Here is a 21,618-nt window from a genome sequence, read left to right as displayed (position 1 = left end):
AATCATCTTTTGATTAGTTTTGATTATACACACAATTTTGCAACTATTATTTGAATGATTATAATATCAATGTCTAGCTGAAATACTCTGTTCACCATTTCACCGACCTTTAACTAAAATAAAATCTGACATCTTGGTAAAAATTATCCTATTTCAGAGTTTGCTATTGTATTAGGGTTTTAATGGTATCACACAAAGCGCAAAATATAATTCGTATTTTTCTTTTAGTTAAATATTTCGGTGATGATCATTCTCTTGGACTCGGTGTCAGGAGCAACATAGAAAAATAAATCTTCCCTCCATGACCAATCACGTAGAAAAAGAAAAAAAAAACGAATAAAACACAGTCTGTGACTGATGTGAGGAAAAAAAAGAGGACTTTGTATAATCTAGGTAGCATATTTATTACAAGTCTGGTCGGGTGTTTAATTACCCACTTTGAACAGAAACATTTACTTGATTTTACTAATAATAGAAGTTAGAAAAATGGTGAAGGACATGGAAACAAAGTTAAAAAACGATACTTTTCCGGAATGTGCCCATGGCTCATGAGTCATTATATGCAACTCACAAGAGTGAGCGACATCATCCAGAGAGAGAGAGAGAGAGAGAGAGAGAGAGGGGGAGAGAGGGAGAGAGAGAGAGAGAGAGAGAGAGAGGGGGGGGGGAGAGAGAGAGAGAGGGAGAGAGAGAGAGAGAGAGAGAGAGAGAGAGAGAGAGAAGAAATTAATTAAAAACTTTTAGTATTCTGTTTATGTTCTCCTTCCAAACAGAATGTGAGCTACAATATAAGAGAATATCTCAATATCGAATTTGTTAACTTCCCCACTGGCCGATGTGGGTGAAATGGTGGACCAAACAAATTGCACTTCATATCCATGTTATTCAATAAGTGTTACAGGATAGTTTGACTTCTATGGACGTCATGGCTGGTTAGAGGGGAGGACTTAAATAAGATTAATAATAAAAGATCGTTTATCATTAAATTCCCAAACATACTGGCATATATTTAAGCATACAATAGGAAATCGATTTCAGAAACCTTAATTAAAAGGAAGGAAAGCTCAGAATAGGCGAAATGCCTTTACGGTTCGTTATGAGTTATGACGATTTTGGAAGAGCTTTATTATCATACTCATGACAATGATGTTCCACAACTAATTATCTGTTGTGGAACATCATTGTCATAGTTTGTTGTAGTAATAGACTTAGTTATAGAGTCAGATACTTAGTTATACCTATATACTTAATTAGAGCATTAAAGAATTTAAATAATTTTATGTTAATAAAATTAGTTCCATCCAATTCCTTCATATGCTGATGTGGGCCACATTGATATACATCTGGTCATAATTTCATCATCAGATTTTTTACAAGCTCTCTCGTTTGGCAAAAGATTCAGCTGGTGATACGAAAAATTGCAAGAAAAAGTCATGCATTACTGTAGAACTATTGACAAAATACTGTACTTTGTGAATTATGTTTTGTATATACTGTGAATATATTTATAAGCAATAATGAAATTTTAAGCAAGATTGATTTCAGCTTCGGTTATACGAATTAGAATTATACTGTTAACTTAGCGGCAATTAATTTTTATAATTTATAACTACCTGTATAATTTTAGAAAGGAAGGGAGGAACAAAACGTTTTGCTGCAATACATTTCAATATTTTAATGTGAACTCTAACGTTGTAAATGTACAGCACATTAGTAATATGGATGGGCCAATAGTAAAATAATCCTGTTCAAATTTGAACAAATATGGTACTTTTCAAATCACATAAGGTCTCCATTAAGCAAGTAATGGTCTCAGAGAGGGGTGTGTGTGTGTGGGGGGGGTTCCTTGCTTGGTTAGAGAACAGATATGCTATCACTCGGCTGACCAGACTGCAGCTACTTGATGTTAAACTGTAACTGTTTGATTGAAGACCTAGTTGACTGATCGGATCTCCACTACTCACTCGCTAACTACCGAAAGGATGAAATGTGGATTCGAGTCTCACTGCGGAATGGATGCTTGTGAATGCCTTTATGTGGAAGATGAATTTCATTAGTTGGATGTGAGAGCATCACGTTATTTATTGGAAGCCTGAAGTGAGTTAAAAAGTCTTCTCTAGTCTCTAGGACAAGATTACTAGATCATCTAAACTCGCCTATGGTACATTAGTACCATAGGTGAATTTAGATAATCTGGAAATCTACATCACTGGAACCCATATTTGCAACCTTTCGTAGGAGGAATTCGCATTATAAAACGAAATGAAAGATTTAACTGTGAGTATCATATGGCAAACTTGGAAGGCATAATTATTTATTTATCAATGCAAATAATTATTATATTCTGCATTCCTCTTTTGTATTATAAATTCTTCTTCTACAGTTTAAATTGTAAAAATAATTTAGATTGTTACTATAACCAATAAATGTACTGACTCTAAAATTTTTCTTAAAAAATATTATAATTTAATCATCCTTGTTTTCCAATGTTTATAATTCTAATTAAAAAAAAATATATTTAGTAATTAGTATAACTGGTGTGAAATCACCGCCCGTTTCCTAGAGGCATGAAGTGACTTGCAAAAAGGCCCATGTTTAGACTCTATAGCAAGGTTTCTGGACTACGCAAAAATATATATATAAAAATATCCAAAAAACATAAAATTAATAAAAAAAAAACCTTAGATGACCATGGTACTAATGTGCTATATACGAGTATATATAGGCTTAATTCCCTTTCGTTGGTGGGGGTCACATAAAAAAAAATAATAATTTAATAATTCTAATATGAATTTTAATTATGGCATATTATGATCGAAATGGTCAGAGACAATGGGATTTATTCTGTTACGTCATAATAAAAACATATGGGTATATCTTACCATACTGAGGTTGTCGTCAATCATATCTTCGGGATTTTTAAGTTGTAAGGCATATTCAGATTTCGAGAACGCATCGCATATTTTCTGTAAAGATATGACAATATCACTTAATTTGACATTTCAAAAATGACGCAAAATTAATTCTGTTAGATAAAAATTTCAATTATATGGATTATAACACAAAACGTATTGAGACAGTATTTAATATTGCAAAGTTAGTTGTTCCATCACATTTAGAATCCCACTTCTGATAAGTTCGCTGATCTTTGGTAGTTTCCTAGTGGTAACAGTTTAATTCAAATTTTGATGAATATTAAGAATAATATGGCTTTTTAAATTTCTTTGAGAGGTTTTAAGACAGAATCAGATCTGCTGAAGCCTTCAATGAAATCAGCAACATTTCAGTATACACAAGGCCGACTTAACACGATAAAGGCGATACGTCGCATCGGGGTGCCTTCTTCAAGGGGCGCTGAAGTGAGTAGAAAAAATAACAAAACACATGTCAATATTAGCATTTATTAAATGTGGATATTCACTAAATATATTGTAATAAATACTGCGACTTTTAATAACATATGTCCTGAATGAGCCGAGCGCTCGCCTGGGAAGTCGCGTTACAAGGGACGCCTTACACCACCGACTTTCTTTTTTACATACAGTACGCATTCTCCAGTCAGGACGTGAGGCGCGCACGTGTATCCGGCTTAACCTCTATTATGAAGTAACATTTAGGGATTTTTTGAGGAACAGACCTCACGCATTGTTTGTGAGTCATCGAACTGTTGACTGCTGAACACACAGTGAATGTGTAGCTAATTCATACTGAGGTAAGTAGATTCAAAATTTAATCTAAGTCTTTACAAATTAGAGAAAAATTTTCATTTCATTTCATCGCATTTCTTTAAGTATTTATTTTAATTTTTTTATTTACATTTTTTTTGTCTTACCAAATTTTTTTTCCAATAGATTTTTTACTTCAGAATAAATTTAAATTTATTCTGAAGTAAATCAGAAAGACGAGATTGTAGAACATCTAATCAGTGCCTGCAGCAGGATAGCTCAAACTGACTATAAATACCGCCAGGATCAAGTGGCCATATTTTTGCATACATCTTTTGCAAAGATGTATGCAAAAATATGGCTGTCCTGCTTTTGATAACTGGTGGCAGCATAAAATAGAGACAGTAGAGGCAGCATAAAATAGGAAACGAAACATCAAAAATTCTCTGGGACTTTAGAATAAAAACTGATCCGCATTTGGAACATAACATTAACATTAACAACAAAAGACCGGAAAAAATGACTAAATATCGAGATTTGGCAATCGAAGTTGGACGGTTGTGACTTAAACACGCCAAAGTCATCCCAATAGTTATCGGTGCAATTGGTGCAATTTCAAAGAAGCTCTCCACTTACTTACGGCAATTAAACATCAACGAAGTGACCCCATATGATATATAAAAAAACAGCAATACTTGGAACAGTCTATCTTTTACGACGCTACCTGATAGACTATTCTTAGATTCTCGGGTAGAATCTGAATTGATCTGTATTACCAGTCAAATTGTTGTTTTAAAGATATTTTGTTTTGACTGTGTATCAATTATGTGAATAAAATAATAATAATTTCCTAAAGATTTCCTAAAGAAGATATCAAAATAATTCCATTGCATAAAAAAAGGTGACAAAAGACTATGTGCTAACAATAGGCCTATCTCTTTACTTAATCATGCTTAGAAGATTTTCCGTATTATACAAAACCGAATTAAATCTTCTATGAAGAAATCTTAGAAGAGGAACAAATGAGCTTCAGAAGTGACAGAGGAACAGTTGATGCAATTTTTGTAATAAAGAGACTAGCAGACCTTACAATAGAAAACAATTCTATTCTTTATTGCTGTTTCATAGATTATAAACAGGCTTTTGATACAATAGAGAAAAAATAACATGATCAAATTCCTTGAAAAAGCTAACATAGATCCCTATATTATTAATCTCATTAAGCAATATTATCAAGGCATAAAAGCAATAGTGAAATTTAATAAAATGGAAACAGAAGAAATACACATCGTAAAAGGAGTTATGCAAGGCTGTCCACTTTCACCATATTTATTTAATATATATATTAGTGATGTCGGAGACGCTCTAGAAGAATGTACTGTATCTCAGTAAATGTGATAAAATAATGACAATAGGGAAAGAAAAGACACTAGTTAACATTGATATTGATAATAAATATATTGAACAAGTAACTCAGTTTAACTATTTGGGATCACTCATCACTAAAGATCTAAATTATACAAAAACAATAAATAAAATACCGCGTTTGAAATGTTTACGAAAAATAAACCAAACTAAATGGACTGAGAAAAAGACCAGTCAAATAGTAAGAGATGAACTAAATTACGAAGAACTAATATTAGACAAACTAAATAAAAAGAGATTAAAATGGTATGGGCACGTAAATAGAATGAATCCCTGACGACGGACAAGAGACAGACCAAGTATAAGCTGGATCACCAATATTAAGAAAGCTGTTAAGATCAACAGCCTTCAAGATCCTTCAAGAAAGACTTTATTAAAAGAAAAGTGGAGAAGATGGAGTCATGAAGTACTGAACCCATCTTGACGGAAGAGAATCAATCATCAGTCGAAAGAGACCAGACAAAGGCCCCACGATACCGACGGGAATCGAACCCAGGTCCCCTCGACCAAAGGGCCCCGTATACACCGATCGACGTAGAATTTAAAGAAAATTAATTTCTTGAAGATCTGGTTTTACGTGAAGCTTGTTTTTTTCGATCTTTCTTGTCAATGTTCGTTTTATGTGTTCATGAAAATTGCTGATAGCTAGAACTTTGTATGGCATGATTTTTATATTTTTTGCTTTATTACAGATGGCCGACTGTGAGTTCTTCCCTCTTCTTTGTTTTCTGTGCAGTTTAATTCTCATTCCAATGAACATTCGATTAATCTGTGATAGTCTAAATCCTCTTGTTTTCCTTCTCTTCTTACTTGCTTTCATGCTATCTTTTTATCATCTTGAATCACCTTTTAAAGTATTTTTATCTCTTTATTTCTCAATTGTGTAAACATTGTTTCACGAATTATAATCTACAATTAAAAACTACTCGTGGGTATTACAAAGAGAAATCTAAATGACATACTTCATTAAAAGTATAATCTAGCATTCTCTCACAAAATTTGAAAAAATCTTTATTTACCATTAGTAATTCAGCATTAAACAGGCAAGATGAAGGTGAAGATAATTTTAATGTTAGGTCTTTTGCTGTTGTTGCTAAGAAAGAAAGAATGAGAACAAATACTGTTGAATAAGGGAAGAAACGTTTAAATAAGACTTTTCTCTCCTCCCTAGCCATCTCCTGATGAGGCACCAAAAAGTGCCTCATCAGGAGATGGCTAGGGAGACATGTTCCTTGAATGAGGTGGGGGAGCACTATCTTAAGGTTTTCGGACTTAATCTAAACTTTTGTAAGACTGGAAAAAACAATCGAACTTGAGAGGACCACCAATCCTCTGCCCATGCGATCACTAGAGGGCTAAAGGAAACTAAATTTAGGATAAATTAATTTTAATGTGTCCCTTTGGAGGACATCGCGATTTGTCAAGAAACATGTCGGGATGGTGGGAAATAATGCCAATGTTCTGATGTTCCTGCTCAGATCAAGATAAATGCACAGCATTCCGAACTCGAATGTTATTACTGCGATTCATTCCACTTTTCGACGCTAAGAATTTGGGGTTGGCCTTAAGCAGATTGGAATCTGATAAAATTTGGAAGACTCTGCTGAACAACAACAACAAAAATCTACATTACTTTTATAATTAGTTTCTTATTTTTATAGAAGTATAAGAAAAAATATGTTATTTAATTGCCTTTATATTCCTTGAAGATTAAAAATATGAGTTATTGTCCAAAGTAAAAGATAAGAAATAAAAACAGGGAAACACAGCAATAGCCTAAAAGCAACTGCAAAACATTTGTGAAAGAAAAGACCCTCGAATAAATATTTCGTCAAATCAGAAATAAACATCTTGAAAAGTGATTTCAATGTTATTCTTAAATGACAGTGGGATGGAAGTGTGAGTGGAATCCGAGGACTTTTACTTCCAGGCAGAAAGATAAGCCCTCGGATTCCAATTCTAATAATAACAATAACAGTGATAAAGCTTTTATTTATTTATTCGTATGGGATCCCCCTTTCTTCCCCGTCCCTTTGAGGGAGCGGATTGAGCCCTCTTAATGAGGGGTTAGGTATATATATTTTATAACTGTAAATGCGTGTGAGTTCATGGGGCCAGTTTGCCTGTTCTGAGGGACGAAAAACCCGAGTTTCCAGGTGAAAAAACCCTACCTCCATATGAGCTCGGCTAACTCACTTTTAATCGAAAGAGATCAGATAAAGGTTCTTCCCTTCATGGACGGGAATCGAACACAGGTCTTTCCGACCAAAGGGCTTGTCTATACCGACTGAACCACGAAGGCTCTGAGGATAAAGCATGAGTGAATTCAAATACTGTACATTTATGTAGGAAAAATAATGCTTCAAAAATATAAGCAAACTGACATGTAATCAAGGTGATTCTTTATATATAATTGAAAAGAACGTTGAATGCATAGAACATGCAGAACTGAAGGTGAAAAAAGTCTCACATTTCATGTTTAAATATTACGAAAGTAGTTTTCATATTCGTAATATTTAGCTTGTCATTCTTAATTGCGCACCTATTAAAAGTCACAATAAAGGTCTTTTTGTGTAGGAAATTGTATAACCGGAAAAAATATAATTTTTATATTATCCAACAAAATTTTGTTAAAAATAAAATAAATTAACGACCCGACAGAAAGAACTAAAAACATATTGTTTATGCGTTTAGAGATATCTTCATGATTTTTACTACGAAATTAGTTCTTTTTGTGTGATATTTTCACGTTCGAGCCAACAAACCCGAATATGAACAAGCATGTAGGAATATTCACTGATGTCAACTCGTGATACGTGCGGCCAAGAAACGCGTGGCACTCAAATGAATGCTGTGAGTGCGAGCGACATCGATACTGCCACATCCCAGTCACTGCCTCAACGATGTGATGCGAAAACTTGCACAGACAATACGCAAACGAGTGGGAATGACTGCATTGCATTAAAACTACCGAAACAGCAATCTTATGATTCTATCACTAAATTCAATTAAATACTATCCTTAGAACTCGGGTCGTAGAATAACAGGAAACGAGCCGTAGTTTTTCCGACTCATTGGTTTAGAATGTAAATTTACTCCCTCGGAACGAGAAGTATGCGATAACAGCAGTAACAATAATAGTGGGTATTGTACCCACTATCTCGTTTACACGTGGTTCGTTTTTTTCTTTCTTACACATGCAAAGTCTTTAATTAATTCTTTAATCCACTTCAAGTAAGGCAGATAAATCGGAACCATCAGTTCAAGGAGCAGGGATGAAAGCAAAAAATAGTTCCAATAAGTTTATATATGAGAATTAAACCAAGAACCAGTAGTAGAAAAAAATTAAAAAATATAAACATAAATGGATGGAACACGTTCAAAGAATGAAAATAGAAAATTATCAAAACAAGCCTTAAAGTACAAGCCATTAGGAAAAAGAAAGCCAGGACGTCCTCTTAAACGATTCAACGATGACTTCTAAGGCCGGAACAGGCCAATCTAGGCCTAAATCCTTGATACGCATGATGATGATGATGATGAAGTTTATATCTCTCGGATTTCAAGTAAATAAGAAGAAATAAAGTAGAGAATGTTGAAAGGTTTCACAAGTAAGGCGACAGAAATCGATTTGGGGGGCAGAAAACGTGTAAAACCCATTGTTACCTCAGGAGAAGCAAAACACGAGGAAAGGAAATGGTATCAAGAAGGATGTAATAGCATTACAATATTCAGACCTTACAGAAGTAAATGATGGCGCGTTGTTATTTTGATAATTGCTAAGAAAAAAATATGAAAAACTAAATTATGCCGAAAAATCCTTCGCATAATAAGTTGGAATACAAAAATAATGAGTGGGGTATAGAAGTTGTCAGGGCTTTCTAAGTAATGAATGCATGAAAGCCAACTGCGACATCTATTGACAGAATTATACTATAAAAATATATTATTATGTGACACCTCCAGTGAGTCCAAAGCCTCACCGAGGGAGAGTGTGCCAAAGCATCGAACGATTAAACACCCCTTCCAACTACTAACCTCGCTCAAACTTGCTTAACTTTTTGCGAGCCATTAGTAGAAGAGCTCTACCAATCGACGAACCTTTGCTGGCTATATCAGGTTTAAATAGACTGGAAGAATAAGACCAGGGAAGGAGAATTAACACCATATCAGAATGCAGTCCGTTGTGCGAACGATGAAGTTATGGAAATTAGCAAGTGTCAGAAAAATATAAATTTGAAGGGAAGGAAACAGTAATACTAAGTTGGCCTATTACTGCACACTTGTCCACGCACACCTCCAAAACTTCCAAAACTCTCTCGCTTCCAGCTAGTACTTTGTACCATCGCCCAAAGAACAAGACTGATCTATTGGCATGCCTTAAGTTCTGATCTCCCCACTATTCTCCAATGGAGCGAGGATATCCTTATGTGCTATCAAAACACGTTCCGTAATAATTTCCCGCTAGAAAGAAAGAGATTTCCCGTCACTTCCTCTTACTTTTTGTAACATTCAGAGAAAGCAATATTGGGAGACGAATCAAAATGGGGAAAATAGAAGAGAAAGAATACGGCATGTATTAGACCCATTCACTTATGCCCATGAAATTGGATCAAGGGTGGCATAAACGTCAGACATGTGCCGAATCTTTTAGAACAAAGATAATTGATTTTGAGACTTATAAGCAGATAACTAATAAATTCTCATCATCATCATCATCATCATCATCAAATTCCTGATATGTATCCTCATGGAGCGTAAAAGATATGGCATTACTACATAAAAACTTACAATTAATTAATGAATAATATCTAATAAGATAATTAAGTTAATTCTCTGGCCTATAGCAACAACCAACCTACTGTTGTCCCCTTTCTCTTTCCCTCACACATACACTGGTCTCAAAGGCACTACCGTTACTGATCAGCTTTTTTTAGCTGCAGTTCATTTGCTATCGTCAGTATTATCCTCTTCCCATTCTGAAAATGCCGTTCCGTCCTCATTCTGTCCCATAACTATGCCATCTTCTGTCAGCCACGTCTAGGTATTTGGCAATAACTTTTGGCCAAGAAGAACTAGTCATTGCTCAGTTTTCTCTTGTTCTAAAAACTTCTGGTAATCGTATACATAAAGTAGCCTCCTGTCCCAAATCTGCTGTTACACTTTGTGCTGGCCATCACATTCCAATTTTCACTCGGCAACACACCATACATTCTCCCATCTCCTAAGCAACTATCCCTGCAAGAGGCCATTCTTCTCACCATTTCTACCTCCCCAGGGATTTCAGAGAACAACAATCTCTCCAAGTGCCCACCTCCTTCCATGTTCAAATGCAGCCCACGTCTTGCCCAAAGTCTTTTACCTCCCAAGACATCCCAATCATGCACGTATTCCAGACTTCTCTTTCATCACATTCTAGGCAGTGGGAAAAAAAGAAAGATTTCAGTTGCTGGCTAAATTTTCTTCTCTATCAATGTAATCCCCTTAAATGACGTCATCATATTTCTTTTTCGGAACTTTCAGGCCTTTCATTGCGCAGCGACTTCAAATTATTTTGAAACACCGAAATGCCGAAAGCGAAATAACGGATATCCTCAAGTGTTACATTTTTATCTTGAATGTAACCGAAATATTCTATAATAATAAACATATGATTTGTCTTAGCAGTATGAAAAACATAAAGCGGACATCAAACATCTTACTTACCTCACCCCAGATCTTAATCTGAATGATAAAATTCGCGAGATGCGCTAGTAAGCTATCTCCTTTTATCCTTATATATATATATATATATATATATATATATATATATATATATATATATATATAGAGAGAGAGAGAGAGAGAGAGAGAGAGAGAGAGATGCAGGAGTGGTACTTGCCATTATCCCAAACACTAGAAGAATCGAAATCATGTAGAATTCAAGATGTTATTACGGCACAAGAAGTCTCAAAAAAAAAAAAGAGAAGAATGAAATAAGGTTCTTATTTTCCAAGCAACATCGAAGTTATTTTATTTATTTATTTTGTGACATGTTTTACGATTTGTTCTCTTATGTATCTTATGTATGTCATAAATAAATACGCTGGTGTTCAAAGCCTTAGGACACCATTTCTAAAGATTGTAACACTATTTCTGAAGATTACAACTGCAAATTCAGACGAATCAATTTATCGCAATTTGTATAACTGATGATTTCTAGTAGAAAGTGGGTACACATTCAAATATTGGAATCGCACGCAAAGGGCTCACGTGGTAGCACTTAACAAGATAAAAGGCAAAAGACTGCGCTTCGCGATTTGTGTTTGAAGGAAGCTCTTTTCGCGAAGAAATAAAGTTGAAAACTTGGAAGTCTTGTAATGTCTCAAAGATATCATCTAAAGGATTTTATGCAGCGAAGAATTATTAGAAAGCTTGAAGAAGGCAACATAATTACTGATATTGCCATCTCACACAGCGTTGTATCCAGGCTCTGGGCAGCGGGTCAAACCAAAGGAATGTGTTCCAGACGTTTGCTAAGAGGTCGCCCTTGCTCTACCACGGAGCATGAGGACAGATTTTTGGTTATAATAGCAAAACGTATTCGACGCACCACGACAGGTCAGTTTGCAAGGTGCGCGAATATCTCAAACACAGGTGTGCGGATATCTCGACAAACCGTGGCAAGACGTCTGCGACAAGCAGACCTATACGATCGAAGGACTGTAGTCTGCCTCCCTTATCCACAGCTCATCGTGGACCAGGTTTTTAGTGGTATTCAGTCCATAAAAATTGGACAAGACACTAATCTACTCTTTAAAGATGAGAGTCAATTTAGTCTTTTCTATTATTCTAGGCAACACTTGATCTCGCGTGAAAGTGGTAATGCTAAGTACATCACTTGAACTCATTTGGAGTCCTAGGTTGAGCATAGCACACTTGAATTATTATTCTACTTGTTTAACTGCTCATAAAGAATTTGCCAACAATTTATTGTCTTTGCAAATTCCAGATCAATCTTACATCCCACTGACGCTGTTTTTTTTTCTTGTTGTTGTTATTGTAAAATAAGCATTGTTAATCGGTCACTATAAGAATAGTGACCGATTAACAATGCGTTCTAGGTTATAAAGATATAACTTAGAACTCACTGAAATATGAGCAACAACCAGTGCCTCCTCCAAGTGGAATCTAGCTTCTGACTTTCTAACTCACAGTACTTGGCAGATCTCTTTTTAGTCTACGCTGCTTATAGAAAAAAAAGTTCATTAAAGAAGGGCAACGATGGATTTTTTCTCCGTATTCTACTTTAAGCACACTAAGCACCTTCATGTCTCAATTACTCCGAAGGAAGGAATACAATACTCACAAAATTGGAACTAATTAAGTAGCATCTATAACCAGTGTAACAGATTGATCATCATCGGCATCGTATGTTACGCTTTCGCGCAGACCTACACATTTTATCGCGTAAGCTTCTATAATCCCGCGGAACAGACTGATATCGAGGGAAAATGTAATTACTTCTCGTGTTACAAGAGTATGTGTCATAGTTTTATCAGTTTCTGTTATTACAGTAATGACCGTTTGATGTTTTTATTCATGGATGTAATTGTGTGGAAAAATAGCACAGAATAACAGAATAAACAAGTTTGTATTGAATAAACCAAGTATGTGAATAGTTTCAAATAAGTCTTATGTAATTGATGGAAGTTTTTTCACTTGGCTATGCTACCAATTATATACTTGGTTTAATCCATTATCCAAGTGAAAGCAAACAAAGTTTTGCGCCTGAAGTATTTTCACTGGGGGCAACTCGTGGCAAAGGTGGTATAAGTTCTCAACACTTGCCTTAGTATCCCATAATGCAAAGCAAGTTTCCTTGCAGACATGTATAATGCTATGCATTAAGGGAAGGGTCACTACCCAGACTGGTTTTGACCTTTATTGAGGTCTCACCAGTGGGAGCAAGAGGCAGTGATACTAAGGTGGAACAGACGTAATGGAGAAGTCATATTTCCATATTCCAGTTGCCAAAATGTGTCATACCTTATTATTAAAATTTTCTGCATTAGAGATAAAAGTTTTTTCACTTGGCTATGCTACCAATTATATATTTGGTTTAATCCTTTATCCAAGTGAAAGCAAATAAAGTTTGCACCTGAAGTATTTGCTAAGAGGTCGCCTTCGCTCTGAATAAACAAATTCTTGAAATATGACCTCGAAAAACAAATAGTGTGGAGAGTCTATGATTTATAATTGACACAAATGCGCTAATTGCTACACATTGATATTGATGGAACCTTGGATTTTCATAAGATATTTAAGTTGTATTATATGGTGTCTGTATGTGGAAAGATGGTTAATAGATACTTTGCTTAAATGCCTGTTTTAATTACTTTCAAACTGCTTTTCTGAGAGAGAGAGAGAGAGAGAGAGAGAGAGAAATAGATTTTTGTTTTGCGAATTTAAGAAAAAAGTCATTGACTACAGTGCATATATGAATGGATTAATCCTCCATTTTTTGAACCATTTTTCAACAAAATCTTCATCATTCTCCATGCACTTTCGCCATCGTACCTGTAAGCCGATCTTGTAAATGTTTTATTTCTATGTAAAAGCTCCCCATGAACAATTTGTTTCACTTCCATTTCATCTGGCGAATCCTTTGGAGAGCTCAACAGTCAGGTAGTCACGAAGTGTCACATCTCAGAAGACTGATGTTATTCATATTATAGGCAAGATGGGGATGTCAATCCTGCGAAATGTTGGAATTGCACCTCAGTTTTTCATCTTTAAAAGTGGTGAAACATCAGTTGTACTGAAATGTCTGACCAATTTTAATTGATTTGTCTCCATAAACATTTTTCAGATGGTATGAATTTCCATTGCACTCATATTTTCCTTAGTAAGAAATTCAGTCACTACTCTCTTTTTCCTCTACATGCGTCTAGCATCACATCACCCCATGTAGAGGAAAATGGAAAGCTTTACTTTCGTACGGCTCTGGTAATATTATGAGAATTAAAACGTCTCATTTATGTATATAAATGAGACGTTTTATGTATATTTATGTATATAATATCACTATAGAACTTCTCTTTTGATGCCAGTTGGAATATAAGACTGCATTTCTGATTCTGCAGTTGATATTTCTGTATGCAAGCATTGAGAAGGACAAGAAAAGTAGTAGTGTGCATACAGAAACTTAATAAATATACATTCGAGACATGGTAATAAGGCACATATTGCAACATCAGAGTCATTTTCTTCAATAACTAATTTGTAACGCTGCCTAACCATATTTAAAATCAGTATGCAGGAATATTTATTGATATATGAAAACTACATTTTAAATGCAATGAAGGGAAGAATGCTATTGCATATGCTATGGGGAAGATTTTCTGTAGTCATCTATTATTTTCGATAATGTGACTAGTCGCATGTATACAAAATTAACAGTATGCATAAACATTTAAAAATAACAAGATTGAAATTATAGGTCACAAATCTATAATTTTTATAGATTACAAAATCTATAATATTTCAGCTTTTGGGTTAGGCTGAAAAGAGAAAAGATAAACACATTCTTATAGACCCAAGATAACAAGAGTGCTCAATGAACTAGGAGACACATTGCCACCAGAATTAGATTATATGTAATCAAAGCCAACATGATGTTAACTTTAGTAGTCAACTGAATGCTCCAGAGCATTTTGGACCATTCTTCCTTCAACGTCATTGCTGGTTCCGTTGATGAACACACTCTTGTTTCTACTGGGCTGAAATCTAGATGAGTGCAGACCGTGCTACTACCTGAAAAGCAACATAGTGCAACATCTTACTGAAATCTACCTTTTTAGGTAGATTTCAATAAGCCTGTTCCGTAGGCCTGTTCGTTAATCATAGGCCTGTTCCATAAAACTGCCGCAATATAAGCGGCAGTTTTTTATCACCTCTTTCAAAGATAGTAAACTATTTTCCGCAAATCACCGAGGGTGCAGAGATACACAGTCGATTAGGCATGTCCCTCTTTGCCTATATAGTAATATCCGCTACTTATGACGACAAAAATATTCATATCAGTATTTTTATTAGTTCCTTCTAGAACAGCGTGACCTAATACTTATTTCAATCTAGTGTATATTACCTGTAAAAGGCAAAACGTCTAGTAAATGCGCACCCAACTGTGAAAAAGAAAATTTCATTCAAAAGAGATGATATTTGATTTCATCACTTCCGAACATGATTCGGAAGGGAAGAAATCAGAACGCGATTTCTTCTGAGGAAATGTAAAATATCTATCGAGACATAAAAAGGAGAATTTTCTGAATAAGAGAAATGATTGTTGTAAGTTTATGGAACCTGACATAAGCTAGTATAACCAGCAATTTCTGTATTTCGTTTCAAAAATGTGATACTAACCCCAACACTTCCCTTAAGAAAGGAACTACCAAGTGCAATAGTGTAGGGAGGGCCCGCTATTGCGTTAGTGGGGTGTTTTTTTTTTCTTCTTCTCTCTATGCTGTTTTGCGGGAGCGAAAAATCTTCGTTTTCGATAAGGAAAACCTGCTATCTCAGTGCTAAATCATCTGCAGTTGCAAATACTATATAAAGGCTCCCCGATTTCTAGAGCGGGGGGGGGGGTTCAAAGTCAAGTTTTTGGAGAGTCGCTCGTCCACCTCCGCTATGCAGAGAGATGTGAACGAAATAGAAAATCAGGTCAAAGTTTCCTTAGAATTCTATGGAATTCTAAGGAAATTTGAATTGAAGTTTCATTTGAATTCTACTGAAAAGTCGAAAGACCGTCAACACTAATACACGTAATTTTCCAAGTTGCCTTCTCATGTTGTACGTTTCCTACAATGATATTATGCAATATACATGCACACCAATCTTTTATGCCTGTTCTTCTCATTCACTAGAATTAATTTTCTTATGATGCAACTGCTTATATCACTCTTTATTGTGACTAGTTAAAGCTACTTTATGTAAGCGTTATTTCTTCAACCAAGCAGCACACATTTACATTTTTGACAACGATAAGAGTAATTTCGAAATATATACATTATGGATAAATACTTTCCTTGTTAAATATTTCCACTAAGCAAACTTACATGCACTTCTTCTCGACTTTCAGTTTCATGTCCTGGAATTATGGAAAGCGTCTGGATAAAGAAATCTGCCGGATTGAAGTTTTTAGCGTAATTGAATCCTAGACTGCAAAAAGGATAGAACAATCGAATTATAGTTTCTTAGTAGTAGCTGATTAGAAAACTTTCTTTCATTAAATAAGATTAAACTATTTGCGATACATTTTTATGCTTATTAGTATGGATTTATCTACTTTAGTGGCTTAGATGCCAAGTGAGGAAGGTTTGAATGTTTTCTTACCGTTGTAAGAGCAGAATAGAAAATAACCCCAGCTTCATGTCAAATTAAGTAATGCTATGAGAGAGTGCGTCTTATCTAAATAGGGTTCTTTGGGTGTTCTCTGTTTTGTTTGTGAGCAGCTAACTTATCTTTACTTGAATTGCTCTTATAAATATTCCTAGAGACTCAAGCAGAATTCGGACTTTCTACTGCCGACTACAGCGTCACTTTCATGAACTTTGGCCTTAAATCTAAACATAATTAAATTTACTGGAAACTTTTCCATCTTCTATAATAGTCGAGCAACAGCAAGAAGATGGAAAAGTTTCTGCATGAGTGGATCCGTTTATTGCTTTATATTTTTTTCTCTTTCGTCACCTTATAATCTCTTATAAGGTGACGTACTTTGATGAACAAAAAGAAAAAGAAAAAATTCTGAACATCTGAAATTGATATGGGAATCAATACATAGCAGTATATTGTATGGGGAGCAGGGTTAGAAGACTAAACGGAAGTTGAAGACATCACTTTATTACTACTCCACTTCCATTGAAATTTTGTGTAGTTACAGTGGTACATCGGAAGAAGTAATAACTAAAGTTATTTGGCAGGCATATTATAACTACTAATTATGTGTTCTCCAGTCCGACTGTTTATTTTGTTGAACGGAAAACCGGAGATCCAGGAGGAAAGACACTATTCGGCTAGCTCACCTTCGCTTTACATGTCCGTTATACAAGTTCTTCACATCCCATAAGGAATTCGAATCCAGACTTTTCCAAGAGAATGGAAAATATCCCGTTATCCTCGTGAGATACTAGAAAATAATCTGACTACCAGCATTTGGAAATTACTGGTAGAATCACTTGCTATATGTTAATATTTTGCAATAATTGATATCAATGCATTTTTTAAAATATTCTTATAAAATCAGTAGTCGGAATTTGGAACTATATTTTTGCCTTTTTAACAACTCTCTATGGAGGTAGTGGTAGATGAGAGAGGGAGTTAGAGAACAAATACGTAATGGCATCTCATAACTTGAGTTTCTTCGCCAGAAAGTCCATCTTGAAGAAATTATTTCTACATGGCGAGTAAATAATAATTTCCTCATCAAACTGATGTCTTCAACCTCCTTCAGTCCTTTTTAGCCTACTTTTTTTCCTTTTTTTTTTTAAATACGATGGAGTTGAGAATATAACCCATTAGTAGTATGATGTCATGCAACAATTGAACAAATAATTAAAAAAAATAGTTTGTGAATTTTCCAATAATTAATATTGCTAAATGGTTGCATTATTCATCCAAAATGTAGTTTTTGAAACATCTTACACTATATTTTCTTACCTGGCAAAGAAAGATAATGCAGACGATGTTTCTCCAAAATACGCTGTTCTGCCTTCTGCTAGTAGGAGAAGGTGATCAAACATTGCGAACACCTCAGACGATGGTTGATGAATGGTGCAAATGACTGTCCTTCCAGAAGCAGCCATATCTTGGAGAACTGAAACTACGTTTTCGGCCATGAATGAATCAAGTCCAGAAGTGGGTTCATCACAGATCATCAACGATGGATTAGTCAACATCTATTTACAGAAAACGACTTGCTGTCATGTTCAAAATAAGAAACGAACACACATATGACTCAATCTTCCAAACAGAAGCACTCTTTCAAAATTATAGATCCTTAAAAAGAAGCAAATTCCATTCTTTCTTAATTTTAAGCTGTTATTTGAGGTGTATATGGTATTATTAAATTACATTAATTTTTGCAATTTTGACCTCACAACTACTGACTTTTACTAATAATTTTTACATGCTTTGAGGCATATAAAATTTTGTGTGAAGATAGGTGAGTATGAAATTATTACAATTTTATACTCATCATACCACTCGTTCAGAATTTTTTTTATGCTTTTATGCACACAATTTTTATGCCTTTAGAAAAACGTACTAACGCCTTATAAGATCGTACTGTTTGTCCGTTACCTACATAAGTTATTACGGAATTCTGGATGAGCGGATTTTCCTCAATTTGGTATTTGGAATCCGCATAAAATATTCTAAGCAATTCAGTTTTATTAGCTGGATCATTTGTAGGACACTGGCTGGATGGAATTTAATAAAATTTTGGATTCAGAATATATGAATATGTTCGATAACTTTAACTGTGATTTTAACTTGGCAAAGTTTACTTAGAGAAATTTGATTAAATGTTAATTAATTTAAAAAATTAGTAATTCTTCACTAACAGAGTGGAAATGAATGAAATTTACTCCTTAGGATCTTAAATAAGAATTGGGTCGTTCCAACTTTAGTTTCACCTGGATCAACTGCAATTACAAAATTAAGAGAAGCAAAGTTATATGTCTAGAGTATATGAGCTAAATACGGATAGACACAGTGCTCTGATTTTTTTTACATTTTTTAGAATTACACCTACTTGATAGAATTCTCTGAATGACGTAATTTAGTTACAGGCACATGATCGTTCCTGGGAAAAATAGCGTAAACAGTGACATTTGAAAGTTGTACTCTGAAACAATAAGTAGACAATTAAAGAAGTCACTGTTGTATCACCATTCAAAACAACAATTTCAGTTGTGAAATCTATCTGTTAAAGCCGATCGATGATTTTTTTATTCAAAAGCTGAAATTAAATTCTTTACCCTCACTATAACTATCCAAGTTTCACATTAGTAGGTAAAAACTGGACGAATTATCGATTTATATACTTGTACTTTAGTCTTCCATTGGATTACCTTTGAGCTGAATACACATTAAAGAGAATAAAAAAAAGCTGTCTGAAGCAAAAGTGTTGCTTGTATCCCTTGAAATTGATAAAATTGAGTATCGTGCAGTTATAAAATTCTTTGTGAGAGAAGATTTAACGCCAAAAGAAATTCATTCGAAGTTCATAAAAGTTTATGGGCACTCTTCTCCTTCGTTTTCGACAATTAAGAAATGGGCTTCCAGGTTCAAACGTGGCCGAAATCAAAAGAGGTTTGGAACCACTGCACTAAACAGATAGGGCAACACACACGTTTGCAAATAATACTAATTATTATGCAGTTGTCATCCTCAGAGACACGTCGATATAGTTTGAAAGTGCAGTATCATGCATATATAAGTCGTATCTAAGCCTCATATGAAGTAATGCTTCTATTTTATGCAACAACACTTCAAGGACTGTAGAGGCTAATTAGTTGAGTAATGGTTTGGAAGAAACCTTTATAGCTGTGAAAGCCACATTCTCTTTGAAAGATCTGCTGATTCATGATGTAAGGAATGTAATGACATAAAATCCAAGCATTACTTATACACAAAACCTTTTTCTGTTTACTCGTACTATCTGCTCTTCCTTTTCACAATCACGTTTCGTCTTTTAATAAGGTCATCCATTGGTAATCGTTGGTGCATTTCTAATTGTTCTGCTATCGCTCGACCTATCACTTCTAACACAACCTATCACAGGATCTCTTTTAAAGTGGGTTAAGTCTAGGCATCCTATTTCCTATTCAGCACAGCTACAGTCATTTAGTGTACATTTCCTTTCTGTAACAAGTTATTTGTCATGATTTGCAGTATTCAGATATGAATGGCGGCTAGGAATAACTTTCGCAGAATAATGTACTTGGAGAATTACCTGGGCGCTCATATAGAATTTCATATTTATTGCAGTCCTTTCCAAGAATTAAAGAAACATTTTAATTACGTGTTTCTTCCTCCCTATTCCCCCCCCTCTCTCTCTCTCTCTCTCTCTCTCTCTCTCCGTTTTAATTAAATCAGCCTTTAAATTCATTTAATTTATTCATACTACTGTTTTCTAACTTTTATAGTCTCAGAAAAGTAGTCACACGTCGGCATTACTTCCATATTTCTTAGATAGTTTATTTATTATTTTAATCATTTTATTGTTCCCTATATACGCATGTTACAAACTTTCCCATATGGAGAAAAATGCGATACATTTAAGGTTGCAAAAAAACAACTGACTTATATCAAATATTATCATAAAGAAGAATTTCAAATTATCAATAATACAACTTGCGTAAACGATGTGCAGTAACTTTAAAAAAGAAAAAGAAAAAAGATATTTTTATCACTAACTACTACATTAGAAGTATAAACGGCTCTTAGTGCAATAATTTAAAAAATAGCAAAAAAAAAAAAAAGGATTAGAAGTTCCAGAGCGTCAAGATATTCCAGTTATGATGTACACAAAGACTTTCGAAAATAGGATTTGCATGCCATATTTTGAAATGCTATTTTTACTGCGTTACACGCTTTCATTTAACTTGGGCCTTTTCTAAATAGCATTAAATAAATCATGTGACTCTTTTTATTCCCCAAAGAGAATAGGCAGTTTTCTTTTAGTTTAAGAACTCAGCAGTAGCTGATTTCTAATTCTCACAGTAGCAGAGATTCCAGGCATTCTTCTTGATAAGAGACGATGTTTTCTAATTAAAATTCGCGTTTATTTGTATATACACTTGCGTTCATTCTGTGATAGCTTTTTATGGTAATAACGTTAGAATCGAATTTTTCACACTGACATTAAACGATAAACGTCATGCAAAACTTTTCAAAATTCATTCGATTAATAGCTACTTAGAAGAATTATTTTAAAGACCTGTCGAATAAACAAACTATTCATCATTTTGATGAGGAATGCAGAAATGATGATTTTATTTCGGAAGCCAATTATCATGCTGCATGTATGCGTCAGAGAAATACATGCATTTCTCTGATGCATATATTCAGTACAGTATTAGGGATATAAAGATAAACTTAAATTTTAAAGATACGTTATGGGTTAAACTTATATTTTAAAATTGCTAGACGAAGAACGTTAATATAGAAGAACAAATATTAAATGTTGCAAATGCATTTTGCGGTTGAAGCATAAAACACATTGCTCTACATTGTCTGTTTTTGCTTTTTGTTTGCAATGAGGAACAAATGCGTTTTCTTTATTAAGAAAGAAACTATCATCCGTGTAAAGAAACCCTCTAAACCCTGTATTCAGTGGTAATAGCGTTAGAATAACGCTATTACCACTGAATACAGGGTTTAGGAATACAGGTGGCTAATAAAATCACATAAAATTACCCAATGCCAATCTGATATTCTGGTTGTGGACAGCATTCCGTTCTTCAAATAAAAATGGGGGGGG

General features: G+C 34.5%; 1 protein-coding gene across 1 annotated transcript in view; it reads right to left on the bottom strand.

The window, feature by feature from the left end:
• LOC150108691 (protein white-like) overlaps positions 1–21,618 on the bottom strand; it is a 172,382-nt gene that overhangs the window by 7,653 nt on the left and 143,111 nt on the right. The window contains exons 5-7 of the mRNA XM_090390509.1: positions 17,790–18,028; positions 16,187–16,289; positions 2,883–2,966 (exon numbers count right to left, since the gene is read on the bottom strand). Coding sequence (XP_090246635.1) covers positions 2,883–2,966; positions 16,187–16,289; positions 17,790–18,028 — 426 coding nt within the window. The remainder of the gene's footprint in view (positions 1–2,882; positions 2,967–16,186; positions 16,290–17,789; positions 18,029–21,618) is intronic.

This window comes from Typopeltis vanoorti, chromosome 3 (assembly GCF_054136105.1).
Source record: "Typopeltis vanoorti isolate ZY-2024b chromosome 3, IOZ_Tvanoo_1.0, whole genome shotgun sequence".
Taxonomy (NCBI): domain Eukaryota; kingdom Metazoa; phylum Arthropoda; class Arachnida; order Uropygi; family Thelyphonidae; genus Typopeltis; species Typopeltis vanoorti.
This window is presented reverse-complemented; position numbering and strand designations above follow the sequence as displayed.